At 51.0% G+C, this 14,982-nt stretch overlaps 2 protein-coding genes across 4 annotated transcripts in view; one reads left to right on the top strand and one right to left on the bottom strand.

Annotated features, from left to right (window-relative positions):
• Positions 1-2,239: 2,239 nt before the first annotated feature.
• Positions 2,240-14,499, bottom strand: SOWAHA (sosondowah ankyrin repeat domain family member A). The gene is given in 3 exon segments (XM_041397885.1): positions 2,240-3,114; positions 3,117-3,721; positions 14,273-14,499. Coding segments are annotated over 3 exon segments (1,707 nt in total).
• Positions 14,492-14,982, top strand: part of SEPTIN8 (septin 8) — a 35,713-nt gene continuing 35,222 nt past the window's right edge. For all 3 annotated transcript variants that reach the window (XM_041397771.1, XM_041397772.1, XM_041397769.1), the window contains exon 1: positions 14,492-14,610. In XM_041397771.1, the coding sequence (XP_041253705.1) occupies positions 14,581-14,610 (30 nt within the window). In that variant the 5' untranslated portion in view covers positions 14,492-14,580. The remainder of the gene's footprint in view (positions 14,611-14,982) is intronic.

The following is a 14,982-nucleotide window of genomic DNA, read 5'->3' as shown; positions in this document are numbered from 1 at the left end:
CCCGGGGTGAAATCACAATCATGCTCTCCAGATTAGTCAGGTGGGGTTTTTAAACACAAAACACTCCATCCTTGAACCCTGCCTCTGGCTCACGCAGGCTTGACTCTGAAGGAGCACTAAAGTTAGCAATGTTGTCTGAACAGGTATCAAGCCTATACTCATTATTATTGAACAAACTTCTCAATAAGGCCAAGGCAAACTGGAGTGTTTGCAATACCCACAGAAACAGGACGCCTTCACCAGGCAGTGGCAGTGCCTCACAGGGAACATGAATGTGCAGACACACTTCTGTGGTTTCAGGGGAGAAAAAAAAAGTTCTATGTCTGTACACTTGGAAAGACTTTAGAACAGAGCCCTGTTTTTCCCAGAACTCTGCAAGCTGGCAGAGTGCAGCACAAATCACAGCTTCAAAGGACCACGCTGGTCAATGGTGACACCAACAGCTAGAGAGCAAATTGGATTTTATTTTTTTTAAATCCTACTCCAGATATAGAAGTCATGAGGTGCTTGATCATTAACCTCTGCTTAACAACTTAATTAGTTCAATCCAGAAGCAGACCAGTGCAGAATAATGCAGTCTCTTCCTAGAACAGGTGCATCAGAGCTGGCTGCGACCTCTGATCACATTCCCAACAAATGTCACCGACTCCAGGAACTTCAGGGAGAGTGTTCTGAGGTAAAGAGGGCAGTGCCTCCATCTTCAGTCCTACAGCATTCCTTGTGAGTGTTTAGGACAAGCCAATTAGAACCAATTACAAGCACTAGGTTTAATGCAAGGCAGAAAAAAACAAAACATTCCTGAAGTCACTGACCTGGAAGGAAAACAAACTGCAAAGCATGCAAACTAGTGTTTCAATGCAGAAACCCAAACAGAGCCAGTGCAGCACTGCTCTCACCTTCAGCACCTCTCAATGGTACAGCTTTCTATCACAGTTTTAGAGAAAACGTGCTGGTGTAGCAGACTTGCTCCAGAAGTCAGACAGATTCTGTTCACAGCTCTGCTTCTTTGCATTAACTTTAACCAAGCAGTAATTAAAATAATAATAATCTTACTGCAAACCTAACATGCAGTTAGCATGCTTTTTGAGCTATGTGTAGTTCTATATATAGAACAATTATGTTTATCATTTAAAAGAAGAAGAGTTCGTTTTAGGTCAATGATTCAGGCTGTTGATATAAACACTGCTTCAAGAGGTCATGCAGAGGTTCTATCATGAAACACCTAACATTACATAAAGCCCCATGTCTATAAATATTTATTGTAAATAGGTCAAAATGGGCCAAGTTTTAAACAAAAATAATCAGACATACAAGCCTAACTTTGTTTCCAGTTGGCTACTCAGAAACTCTGAGAGATCCAATTCCCAGCTTTTCAGTTCAATTTCTCACTATCAATAAGGTTCTTTATTCAGCTTAACTTGATTGAACAACAGTGAAGTTTAAATGTTCACAGTATCATCAAGACATGTGGTAAGCACCACCTGGTCAAAAAGTATTTCAGGAAGAGAGAAAATCTTAAACCACTAGCCAAGCTTTCAAACTGAGGTAGACAAGTCATGGTGACGTGAGTGCTGAAGGTCAGGGTCTATCTTTTAAGTAATTTATCTAATAAAATGCATCAGGCAACAATCAAGATTGTTATGTTAGTATTTCTGATGTGAAATACTGAGTGAGAAGCTCTCAAAGTGAGAAACTTTGTTTTTAAAAAGTATACAATTTTTGTAAATAGAAATATCCTTCTTTCACTACCAAAATAATCAGAAACATCATAGAAAACTATGCATCTTTCCTCTGATAACTTAATCCTGTTAGATAACAAGCCTTGTTAAAGTAGCCAGCTACCAGCTTGCTGTTCACAGTGTAAAATATGCAATCCTTCATCTTGCTTCTGCCCTCCAGCTGAAGAACACAGATCAACAAGGCTGTACCTCAGGCATTTTTACCTGTCCACACACACATAAGGTGTTTTAGTTTTTCAACCATTAAGTATAAAGTCTGTGGTCTCCACCAACAGGTCAGCACGATGGTACACACAGCATGGACAGCTCTTCCTGGCAGCTCCCCTTCCACGGGCACCTGGGGCTGGGTTCCACGCTGTGGGCTCTGCATGTAGACCCTACCACTGATTCAGTTAAAAATCCAGAAAGACAAGGAGAGAAAAAATCCAAACTGCTGCTGCAAGAGAAAGCTGAGACAGCAGCCGTGCTATTAAACCATGTTGATCACAGCAAGGCAGAGGCTAGTGGCCAAAGAACAGCTCAGAAACGGGTCTGCGTTTCACGACAACCTCTTCCTCCTCCTCCGCTACCTCAGAGAGTGAGGAATATGAAGGGAAGCCCCCTCTGATCTTTGGCTTCCTCCTCGGGCCCGTGGTGGCAGTCAGAAGCTTGTTTAAAGTTGAGGGCTTCCTTAAACCTTTGGTGAGATCATAGAAAGCCATGTCATCGGATATGACTCCCAGGAAAGTGCTCGTGGAGCTCAAGATTGAAGCCGCAAGCTTTGTAGACTTCTTGATGGGCACGGAGTGTTCCATGTTTTGGGAAAGGCTGGGGTCCCCCAGCAAACGCCTAATTGTAAGGGACGTCCCTTCCTTTAAGTACTGGTGCGGCTTCTTCCCACTGTAGTCCCTCAGGTCAATCTTGGCATGGTAGCTGTAGACGAGCATGGTGATGATCTTCTCCTGGCCGTGGATAGCAGCCAGGTGCAGCGCCGTGTAGCCACCATGCGACCTGGCGTCCACATTGACCCGGGACCCGCCCTTCTCGGCCGCTCGGATGATGTTGGTCACCATGTCGCAGTTGCCGCTCTTGGCGGCCCAGTGCAGGGCGGTGAAGCCGGAGATGAAGTCCCTGCGAGCCGCCAGGCTGGCGTCGCCCAGCAGCAGCCCGTGGAGCTGCTGTGTCCACTGCCCGTCGGCCGCCAGCAGCAGCCACTGGTGCTCCGCATGCTCCAGGGGCACCACCGTCTCCTCGCTGGCCCGGTGGTTCTTGGGCCCCCTCCGCAGCCCGGGCGAGCGGGACCCGGCCTCCTCGTCCAGCGGCGGGGGGGACAGCGGGCTGGGCTGCTCGGTTGGCCCCGGGGCGGCGGGGGTGGGCACGCAGCGCACGGGCAGCATCCCCCGGGCAGGGGCACGCCGCCGCCGCCGCCCTGGAACAGGCCCCGCAGCTCGGCCACGGCCCGCGGCCCCGGCGGCTCCTCGGGGGGCGTCCCGGCGGGGTCCGCGTCGGGGACGGGAACGGGGTCGGGGACGGGAACGGGGTCGGGGACGGGAACCGGGACAGGGGCGCCGGCATCGCCCCCCGCCGGCGGGGCAGCGCGGAGCTGCCGCTTCAGCACCACGAACTTGACGCCGTCGATCTCCTTCACCGTGGCCACGGCGTTCACCGCCGCCTTGAACCGCTCCCGCCGCGCCGCCCGCCCCTCCGCCTCCCCGGCCCCGGCCCCGGCGGCCTCCAGCAGCGGCCGGAAGGCGCTCACCAGCTCGGTGTTGCGCACCCGCCCGCCGCGCTCCCTCAGGAAGCCCATCACTGCCTCCGCGCTGATGTCGAGCTCCGCCATCCCGCCGCCACAGGTGGTGGTGGCGGAGCCGCCGCCGCGCCCGCCGCCTCCGCGCGTTGGGATGCCGGGAGCCCGCGGGGCGGCGGCACCGCGCGGGGGACGGGCACAGAGCCGGCACCGACCCCAGCCCGAGAGGGTGCGGGCACGGGGATACCGGAGACTCCTCGGGCAGGACCGAACGCTTCATCCATTTGCTCGTCTTCCAGCTTCCTAAAATGATTTTATTTTAATTTTAGGGTTTTTTTCTTTATTTGGTTTGGGTTTTGGGTTTTTTTCAGTAGCAAAAAAGTGGAGCAGCATTGGGCAGAAATCACTCTGCAGAGTTTGGTCTCCATTCCTAGAAAAGCCTCAGGTGTTCTGTGGGACCTGTGGTCCTGCTGAGCAAGAGGCTGATGCCTCAAAATTAGCCAGAAGATGGGTGGATGTGTCAGTCTTTTGAAATATATTCACCTCTATGTGATACTATATATTATCATATTTATACACATAATCATATATTATTATGTGTGTCTTTTACCTATATTGCATCTACAATGTGGATGTATGTGTCCATTTAAACAATGAAATATTTACAGCATGGCTGCATCTGTTCATGTCCACCAGGAGAAGAGAGAGCTTCTTTTTTTATGGAGAAGCTGCCTCTGGTGTCTTGTCAATTACTTGTGCCTAAGCGTTTAACATTACTGTTCTCTGCTCTACAGGAGAAAATAAATCCCAGAAAAATGCTTTTCTCCAGGCAAAGTAGGAGGACTGAGGACCTCTCGGAGGGATGTTCAGCCTGCAAACTTGTTTTCTCCACTGAATGCTGCAGTTAAGATCACTAGATCAAGTGATCTAGTTAAGATCACTGGCCTGAACAGTTTGTCTAGGAGAAAAGCAGGAGAAACTGAGAACAGAATGAACAGTCAGTGTGGTTTGAAGACCAATAAAAGTAACTGTATGAGGATGGGTAAGAAAATGCAAATAGATCTGGAGTTGGTTTTAGTCTGAGAACTTAATAAAATGGAACATACTTTTATGACCAAGTGACCTGCCTGTCTCCCACACAATCCTTGCTGGGATTTTTCCTCTCCTGAGAAGCTGGGGAGCCTCGGGAGAGAAATGTAAACAATTACTATCTGCTGCTGTGGAATGCAACAGGTGCATCCATGATTGGTCCATGTGGATTGTTTTCCATTGATGACCAATCACAGCCACCTGTGCCAAGGCTGTGAGCAGTCACAGGATTTTTGTTATTCTGTTCTGTTCTTGTTGTAGCCTTCTGATCTCTCTGTTCTTTAGTATAGTCTCAATGTAGTATTTTAATATAATATTTAACATAATAAATCAGCCTTCTGAAATGGAGTCAAGCCTCGTGTCTCAACACGCGGAGAGTCCTCAACAGCCCACATGGAGCATCACCACTCCTACAAAATAAGGCAGTTTTTACCTGACTATCAAGCAACATTAAACTTCTCTGGGAAGCACTGGGTGCAGGATAATCAGGAACAGAAGAGGAATGTGTCTGTGGAGCAGAGGGCTGGTTAAAATTCTCATTAGGCTGTTAACAGCTGCTTTCATTACACGGAGAGGAATCATCAACAACCAAGTGACCTGCCTGTCTCCCACAGCATTCTCCTGGAGATGCTGGCAGCCTATGGCTTGGAGCCCTCTCTTCTCTAGAGGGTTAAAAACTGCCAGGATGGCTGAGCACAGAGAGTGGTGGTGAATGGTGCCACATTCCGTTGGTCACTGGTCACTAGTGGGGCTCCCAGGGCTCAGTATTGGGCCCCGTCCTGTTTAATATCTTTACTAGGCTGGAGAGCACCTCAGTAGGTTCACAGATGACGCCAAGCTGGGTGGCTGTTGATGTGCTGGAGGGTAAGAAGGCTCTGCAGAGGGCTCTGGACAGGCTGGATCAATGGGCTGAGGCAGATGGTGTGAGGGTCAACAAGGTGAAAGGACAGGTCCTGCCCTGCAGCCACAGCAACCCCCTGCAGACAGGCTGGGGCAGAGCGGCTGGTTCTTCTCCTCCCAGTGGAAAAGAGCCTGGAGGTGCTGCTTGGCAGTGGCTGAGCATGAGCCCAGGTGGGCAAGGTCTCCTGGTCTGTATCAGCAGTAGTGTGGCCAGCAGGACCAGGGCAGGTCTGGTACTCTGGCACCAGGGCAGGTGCCCAGCCACACCTCGAGTGCTGTGTCCAGTTCTGGGCCCCTCAGTTCAGGAAGGACATTGAGCTGCTGAAGGTTTTAGCCTGGGGAGACCTTATCACTCTACAAGTACCTGAAAGGAGGCTGTACAAAGGTGAAGTTTGGCGTTTCCTCCCAGGTAACCAGTCACAGGACAAGAGCAAATGGCCTTGAGCTGCACCAGGGGAGGTTCAGGTTGGGCATCAGAAGGAATTGCTTTACAGTAAAGATTTCAAACTCTGGAATGGTCTGCCCTGGGAGGTGGTGGAGTGTCCATCCCTGAAGTGTTCAAGGAATGACTGGACATCGCACTTAGTGCTATGGTTTAGTAGACAAGGTGGTGTTTAGTCAAAGGCTGGACTTGATGATCTTGGAGGTCTTCTCCACCTTTAATGATTCTCTGCTCAGTCTGTGTCAAAGTTTCCATTTTGAAGGCAATGTGAAGTGTGTCCTCCTTGCTGATGCTGACTTCCCTTCTGCCTCTTCTTACCTTTACTGAGGGTAGAAGAGCCTTTTCCCACAGATTGCATTTGGTATTCTTTCCCCTTCTCTCTCCTTCTTTGTGCAAATGTCTGTAAAACTATTTCATGTTTTGCTAACAAGCTGGCACTGAACCAGTCCCTCAAAATTTTGCTGCTCTAATTCTCTTTCACATTATAATAGTGTTTAATCTTGTATTAGTTGTGTTTTCTTTGTGTATTGCACACCTCCTATTACTGCCTTTTCACATGGCCTGAACAGCAGCCTTGCCCTTGCTGAGGCAGCCACTTGAGCAGAGCTCTGCAATGCTCTATAGCTCATGGCATTGCCTGCCCTATGTAGAGAGCTAAAAATGATCCTGCATCCAAATACTAATTTTTGGTCCTTGTTTTCACTGTTTAGATCCTTACTGAACCCCTTGCAGCATAAGAAAATCTCAGCAGTCTGTGATTTTTGCCTTGCAAACTTTCAGCTGTACCCTAGGATTATAGTTCATTTCTGCAAATGAGAGAGAGGAGGAGGGAAAATGATTCAGAAGAACAGGCTCTTACAAAAAACATTTTATGTTACAAATGTTAAAGGGAGAAGTTGCTCCAGTTGCTTGAATTGGTTCAAGTACAGGGCAGGGGAGAGAGGAGACTCAAGCTCACTGCACTCTGTCCCTGTGTGCACAGCAGCACACCCCTGCACCCCTGTGTCCTTTGAGACCCACGAGGCTGCTGTCTGATCCCACCTGTGTTATCCCCAGCCCAGCACCATTCCTGCAGAGGGATCTCCCTGCACCAGGCTCCCAGGACACCTCACTGCTCCACACCCACACAGCCAAGCCTCTCTGAGCACTTGCAATGGATCAAGGTCCAAAAATAGGGGAGTTACTGAGCCTGTTCCCCTCTGCAGATCCTGTTCCACTGCTGCAGCGCAGAAGGACACATAGCCAGGAGGTGACAGGAGACAGGATGTTTACCTATGCACCTCGTGCCGAGCAAGTCTGAACTGGTTGCTCTGGTTTAACACAATGACCTCTTTGCCCAGGTAATGCCTCCAGCCACCTGTTCCACACACGCTCTCTTCATGGGCAACCCATGGAATGTGGCTGTGCTCCTTTTCACAGTCTGTCAGTGGGTTTTAGTAACCTAACACATTAACCTCCTATATTATTTGTGATAAAGAAGAAAACAATGCTTCTGGCTGATCACCTGTACCAGTTCAGACCACACACATCCTGTCTGCCAGCCTTTCCCTTTAGCTGTTGATGCTTTTTTGTTGCCCACCATTCAGGATGAGTGCCAAGTTCCAGAGGACCAGCTCCCAATAAACTCCTCTCAGTCTGCTGAGTGCTGGTCACACTGATCTGATTGTGGAGCAGAAATTAAACCCTTTGAATGAATTTTATTAATATAGATAATAAAATCCTGGAGCATTATGGGTGTTATATTCATCAGTCATCCAGAATTTCCAGCTTCTAAAAAGCATGAGAAGTTTTGCCTCTTTCTGTGTCACCAAAAACCTACAAAGCAAGTATTTCTTGTTGGGCTATTTACAGAATACTGTGGGCTGCTTCGTAGGAGATCTCAAGCCAACTGTCTTGATATTTTTCATTTATTGGCTGAGACAAAAACAATATACATAAGCCCATGATTAGATTAATTTACTACTACTTTTTTAAACACAAATATTGCAGTTTGTTATTCCTGCATCATAGGCTCTAGAGCTGGCCTCTATTTATAGCCATATGACTGATGACAGTTAGTTACCTTTCCTGTGAAGAAGTCTCCCAAACTCAACTTATTATTATTATTATTATTATTATTATTATTATTACAGTGAAATAAACTGCATAGTGAACCTGGGAGCTTTTCCCACCCCCTCAGAGGAGGAAGGTGAAGGTTTTATGACTGCAATTATCCACACCACACAAAACCAGGAAATAAAGTGGGAGATCAAGCACAGTATCTAGTCAAAGCAAAGTAGTTTCTACTACCCAAAACTGAAGGAAATGGTACCCTAGGTCTCGCTCTTTCCCACATGATATTCTCAGAGCCACAAGGAAAATGAGATGCCAGGCTGGAAGCAAAAGAGGAAGGAAAGGGAATGTGAAGGATAGTCCCAGTCAGACAGGATGCTGCTGCTTTGCAGAAAGGCAAAGCTTAGCTGCTCATGACTACAGATGGGACTTCTACCTCAAGGAAAACTCATTTTCCTCCAAAATTAAATCAGGGTTCCCAGAATAAAAAGGATGACAAAGCCCATGATTTCCTACTTTTCTTGTTAATATATTCATGTGAAACAAAGACAGCACATTGTGAGGGAAAATAGCTCTTTCTTTGTTCCATGGAGAAATGCAGTAACCTTCCACAGATAAACAATTGAGCAAAAGTCTGTGAAGGGGGGGGGGGGGGGGGGGGGAATGGAAGGGGAGGAAGGGGAGTGGAGATTATTTACAGATAAAAGGCATTTTCCCATAAACAAGAAGGATTCAGCCCTAACTCAAGGACCTCAGTAACTAGTTCAGAAGACGTTTCTTAACAGCAGCCATTCAAACACACTTTTCTGTGTATCTCAGAGTCTGTATTTATTAAATACTGCTTGTTCACACAGATGAGGAAAGGATTCATCCCAAGCATTCTCTGGTTTTCAGATGATGCCTGTGAATTTGATGGGATTTCAGCAGGATAATGCAAACCTGGTGTGAGGTTCAGTGTGGCAAAATAATCATCAACTCATAGAATGATTTGTGTTGGAAGGGACCTTAAGACTCCCAGCCTCCCTCCCATGGGCAGGGACACCTTCCACTAGCCCAGGTTGCTCCAAGCCCCATCCAGCCTGGCCTTGAACACTTCCAGGGATGGGGCAGCCACAGCTGCTCTGGACAGCCTGTGCCAGGGCCTCCCAACCCTCTGCTAACTAATCTAAATCCACCCTCTGCTGCACTTCAGCATTAGCTGGCAGGGAAATTTGGGGTCTCTTTCTGTACAGAAATGAACCTACAGCTCCTATTGACTTCCAGCTTAGAAAGATAGCTCTCCCATAGAAATGCCTTATAAGCTCCATATATTGTCAGTATAAGCAATGAAAGTGTAATAAAGTGCTTGGTGGTGTTGATGCTAAAAGAGTAGCTACAAACTGTTTGATTTCTAGTAGTCCCCAGGACACATAGTGGAAAATGTACAGTTATCCAAAAGCTGCTTTGTCTGGCCTGTGTTGAAAACCCTGAAGGAGATCTGTTTATCTGCACCACCTGGATTTAAAAACCAAGGATTTTATTTGGCCCTGAAAAGTTGGAGCCATCCTCAAAAGGCCTTGGCCGTGTTTCTGCAGGTGGGATGATCTCTTGCTCTGTGTTTGCCTACGAAGCCAAAGGGGCTGTGTGATAGCATTTATTTCTCTCCACTTTCATTGCCCATACCTGTGCTCACAATGTGAAGAAGTAAAGCACCTCCTGCTGATCTCCCCAGCCATCAGAACTGTGCTGCTGCAATGCCACACCCATGCAGAGAGGGGCATTTCCCCTGCTGTCCCCAGGACAGAGATTCCAGGGACACATTTGTGCCTCTCCAGTCCTTTGTGCTCTCTGCCCCGGGTCTTGACCTGTAAAAAGCCCACAGCTTGTCTTACATTCACTGTGGTTTTAGCAGGTACAAATATTCCATTAAATTTTAAGTCCTTGCAGGAGCATCCAGCACTATAATATAAATTTAATTACGGAGCTATTAGGAATAATTTGCATAACAATTAGCAATTAAAGGAGCCACAAAATCCAAGTCAGTTCTCTTGAAGCATTTTTTGTGCAACTGAACCTTTTGAAAACAGCAGGGTTTCTATTGATTTGGCATTAGAAACTGTGCTTTTTGAAATAACAAGGTGATTAAATGTAACTGTGAGGTTTTATACAGTGCTCTGCTGTCACAGAGATGTGCCCCACGCTGGTGGCAGCAGGACAAAGGGACAGAGGACTCCAGCTCCAGGAGGTCTGAGCAGCACAGCTCGGAGCCAGGAGGCAGCAGTGCTGGCTCTTCATCTGCTGCAAGGTCTCACAAATTCCTTTGTGCCGTGAATCTTTGCAGCTGACCTGCAGCTCACAGAAACCAGCACCTGTTTGGGAATGAAAGGAACGAGAAGGAAGTGTCTTTACAAACAAACTGTGGGCCTGATGGTTCATAAGGCCAGATACAGAGAGGTGAAGGAAGTGATGGGGGAACCATCAATTCCATAGGAATTCCACTAATTGACACAGACTGTTATCACTTGAGATTGTGCTCAACCTCTGGATTTAGAGAAAAAGAATGGAGACACGAGGAAAAACAGGGGTATACATTAGGAGGGGGTATCAGGCATTTTGGGAAGGCTGTACCTCTCAAGTACCGCAGCCAATGGGGAAAGAAAGAGGGAAATGTGGCTGGGAAATCAGGATAAAAAGGAGGCTGGGTCCTCTGAAAGTTTTGAGAGACCCCAGGAAAAATGCCCCATGGTCTCTCCCTTTATTCGAACAAAGGTACAGGACTCTCTGTCTGCTTTTTGGACATAAACCTCTGGTGTCTGTAGATTAATTCTGCTGAGAGGAATCAGCTTTTGTGAGCCTTGTCTTGTTACATTATGCACTTTATTGTAACAGAATAGAACTCTTACTGAATCAAAGACAATTGCTTCTGCAAAAGTACCTGGCATTACAGCATTCAGGCTTGTTAAGCAAGAGTTTTACGTTTTCTTAAAGAAGGACTCACAAAGCTGATTGTAAATAAAAAACCCAAACAAACAAAAACTTTCAGAAGCAAGAGTTTTACGTTTTCTTAAAGAAGGACTCACAAAGCTGATTGTAAATAAAAAAACCAAACAAACAAACAAAAACTTTCAGTCTTTATCTGTTTGTTTTTGCTTCTTTGTGATATATGAAAGCAGCCTGGAAAGTTAACTCTGCTTCTGTATTAACTGCATCTGTACACCAGAAATACCAGATTTTAGCTTCCACATTTTTGCTGAGGGAGCCAGGGAGAACTGGAGAACCTTTGGGAGTCAGCCAAAGAAACAAGGTGATAAAATGAATGTCTGGTCTGCAGGAACATTTCACTCACAAGGGGTAAATGAGTAAAAGGTTCAGCAAGCCTCTAACACTGCTCAGGCGTGGCTCCAGGTGCCAGGGACCAGCAGGACAGCTTTGCTGTCCCTGGCAGCATTAAGAGCTGTGGCTGCGACAGCAAAAAGGTTGGGGGTGGTTTTGGTAATTTTTGGTGAACATAAATTAACAGATGGTGTTCAGCAATGACCTTGTTAGAGAAGTACATTTTTTAAAACCTGTCTTTATCCATAACTAATACATGGATTAGCAGAATTAATTTGGTTGTAGGCAGTCTGCTCAGGAAAGAGAAAGAAAGCTCCTTTGACCTGCACTAGATCTATCGTATTTCAAAAAGCATATCATACACCATCTCAGAAAATGTCTTGAAATTGCTTAAAGGGAGAACACAATCTTCTTCCTAACCTCTGATGCCTCTAACCCTTGCCCTCCCCCTTCAATTACCTACATCTAAGTTTATATCGTGAATTATTTCTCCAGCATAATCACAGTGCCCTTCTGGAATGAACAGTGTTTCCCAGGACTCCTGCAGGACTGTGCAGGTGGAACACAAGGAAGCTTGGGAAGAATCAAAGATGTGGAGATGTAAAATACAGACACCTGCTGTAACCCAGCGACTCAGTGGCTGCCCTGGGATGGTGTGAGCACCGAAGGAGAAGCAGCCCTGAGGATGGGCTTTGAGCAGCTCAGCTGAGCAGGTGCAGCCTGAGAACAAAGGAGAGAGGGCTCTGTGAGACCCCAAAGCTGTGGGGGGATTCCTACAGGGCCCTCAAAACTTGCACAGTAACTACTCTGCTTTTGTGCAGACACTGCTTTTCCTTGACTCCTGTGTGCAGTGGTGAGAGGGACGGATCTGATTTTCCTGTATGCCTCAGCATGTGTTCTGCTCTCACAGGGGCTGCAGATGTTCTGCTCTCACAGGGGCTGTAGATGTTCTGTTCTCACAGGGGCTGTAGATGTGCTGGCAGCCCTGTCCCCGGCAGTTTCTCCTGGGTCAGGCCAGGGAAAGCCTCCAGGCCCGGACTGTCAGTGAGCCCTCACTTGCCCGGAGGCCGCGAAGAACGCACGGGAAATCAAGCTGCGGGAGGAACCTTAGCCCATCAAAGCAGCTCAGTGCGACACAGAGGAGCCATCTGTGCTTTGGGTTTCTTGGAGGGATCGGGGCTCGCTTGGAGGGTCATCTTGGCCTTTCTTCCCCATCCCGCCTTTTCTCCCCTGTGATCCTGCTTCCCTGCCCGTACCTGCTCTGCCCTCCGCCGTGTCCGCGAACCATCTCAGCACCGGGACGACCTCGTGCTCCTCTGCCTCCCGACCGAGCGGGTGCCGCCGCAGCCAGCCGCCCCACCGTGCGGGGCACAGCCGCCCCACCGTGCGGTGCACAGCCGCCCTGCCGTGCGGGGCACAGCCACCTCACCGTTCTGGGCACAGCCACTTCACCGTGCGGGGCACAGCCGCCCTGCCGTGCCTCCCGGGCACAACAGCCTCACCGTGCGGGGCACAGCCACCTCACCGTGCGGGGCACAGCCGCCCCACCGTGCGGGGCACAGCCGCCCTGCCGTGCGGGGCACAGCCGCCCTGCCGTGCCTCCCGGGCACAGCCACCCCACCGTGCAGGGCACAGTAGCCTCACCGTGCGGGGCACAGCCACCTCACTGTGCGGGGCACAGCCGCTTCACCGTGCGGGGCACAGTCACCTCACCGTGCGGGGCACAGCCACCTCACCGTGCGGGGCACAGCCGTCCCATGGTGCTTCCCGGGCACAGCCGCAGCCTGCACCCAGCGGAGCCGCAGCCGCCGTGCACAGCCCCAGCCCGCTGGTCGCCAGCCGTGCCCGCCGCTGTTCCCGGCGCTCCCGCAGCCCTGCCGCAGCGCTAGCCCGCAGTGACCGGCCTGCCGCCGCCGCCTGCCCCAGCCGCGACCGCGGCCCTGCCCTGGGAGCCTGCAGCTGCTCCGGGAGTGGCCACGGCAGCCTGTTCCCCGCCGATGGAAGGGACACGCAGCCTGCAGCTGCTCGGGAATCGCGCCCGGCCCGCACACACACGGCGGCTTGCAGCCCGCACCTTCCACCTGCTGAGCTGATGCTGACCGACACCGGCGTTCTTTGCGGTAACGCTGTCCCTGTCTTCTGTTTCCTTCTCCTCTCATTTTCCCTCTCTGCTGCTTTTCCTATCCCCCTTTAGTAAAATCACCCTTTTTATCAATAAACGTTTCTCAGATATAATATTGCTGGGTTTGCACTTTATTTTCGTCCGAGAAATATATCAAAAGAATCCTCCCCGAGTCCCCCTTTTTATAGTGGAATTCTACAAGTGGTAGGAGGAATTAATTTCTTGGGGCGTTCAAAACGATCCTCATGAGTCCCTTCATCGCAAAGAGCGTTGTACAGAGAAGTATTTGGTCTGTTTGACCAAATTCAGCTCTTCAAATCTGAAGAGTGGGTTGCTCTAAGAGAGAGGACATAGCAGGGACAGAGGGGAAAGTCTCAGACGAAGCCAGGGCAACAGAGAGATGAGCGGTGCAGGTCTGGTCTAGCGCCCCAGCAGCGCCGGGAGCACACACGGCTCTGGTGAGCTGCTCCTGGGAAGCTGCACTGCAGCAGAGGGCACCAGAAAGCAACAGAAGCGCTCTGTGCTAGCAGCTCGTGAAATACCAATGTCTGCGTTACCGAGACTGGCGGTGCCCTTGGCTCAGTGCCTTAGGTGGGAAGGAACGACGGAGAAAGACTCCACAGCCCCCTGTTGCATACTTTAAATTAGCATAAACGCGGGCAGCGTTAATGGCCGTGCGCTCAGGTCCCGGCTCAAACGCACGCTGTGGCTGCCACCGTGGTGCGGCTGCCGCGTACAGAGGCACCGGGGCGCGGGGGCACCGCTGCCCCGTGGAATGCCATGTCCTGGCTGTGTGCGATCCCGGAGGTGATGCTCCCGGCCCTTCCGCAGCCACACCGCCCCTTCTCCTGCCAGGCCACCCGTGCCATGTGCTCGCCCCAGACCGGCACCTGACCCCGGTCAGGTGGGAGCCCGTGGGAGCCCGACCGCTGCCCCCCGGTCCCACTGCTCTCCACGGCCGGGCAGAGAGCGGCGGGCCAGCCCCGCCGGCCGACAGAGACTGTCCCTTCCCGGCCGTGCCCCGCCCCGGCCCGGCCGTGCCCGTCCCCTCGGCTCCCCGGTCCGGCGGGCGGGCGGCGCCTGCGGCGGGCGGAGGGAGGTTCCAGGAAGGGGCCATATTGGATCCATTCAGCCGCAGCCACTCGCGGCGGGCAGCGGCAGCAGCGCTCCCGCCGCCGGAGCCGCGCCAGCCCCGGCCATGGCCGCCACCGACCTGGAGCGCTTCTCGGTGAGCACCGCCCGCTCTCCTCCGCGCCCCTCCTCGGCCGCACAGCTCGGGGATCCTTTGTCGCTCGGGTGCGGGGGAATCACCCAGCGGGTGGTGGGTCCGGGCACCGCGGGGGATGCGCAGCCCGGCGGCGTGGGGGGAGCTGGGGAGGGAGCGGGGCGATGCCGGTGCCGGTGCCCGCGGCGGGTGCGGGGAAAGTCCTTGCGGGAAGGTCCTGCCCGCGCCGTGGGCGGAGGGAGCGGCGGGTGAAGGGTTCCGGGGCCTCGCAGCCGCCTCCGGCACCGGCACCGGCACGTTCGGGGAGTGCGGCCGGGATGCTCCTGAAGGGTACCGGGACCGTGCGGCTGCGGGCACGCATCCCCCGCAGACAGG

Source organism: Onychostruthus taczanowskii, unplaced genomic scaffold (genome assembly GCF_017590055.1).
Source record: "Onychostruthus taczanowskii isolate IOZ18803 unplaced genomic scaffold, ASM1759005v1 scaffold14, whole genome shotgun sequence".
NCBI classification, from domain to species: domain Eukaryota; kingdom Metazoa; phylum Chordata; class Aves; order Passeriformes; family Passeridae; genus Onychostruthus; species Onychostruthus taczanowskii.
This window is presented reverse-complemented; position numbering and strand designations above follow the sequence as displayed.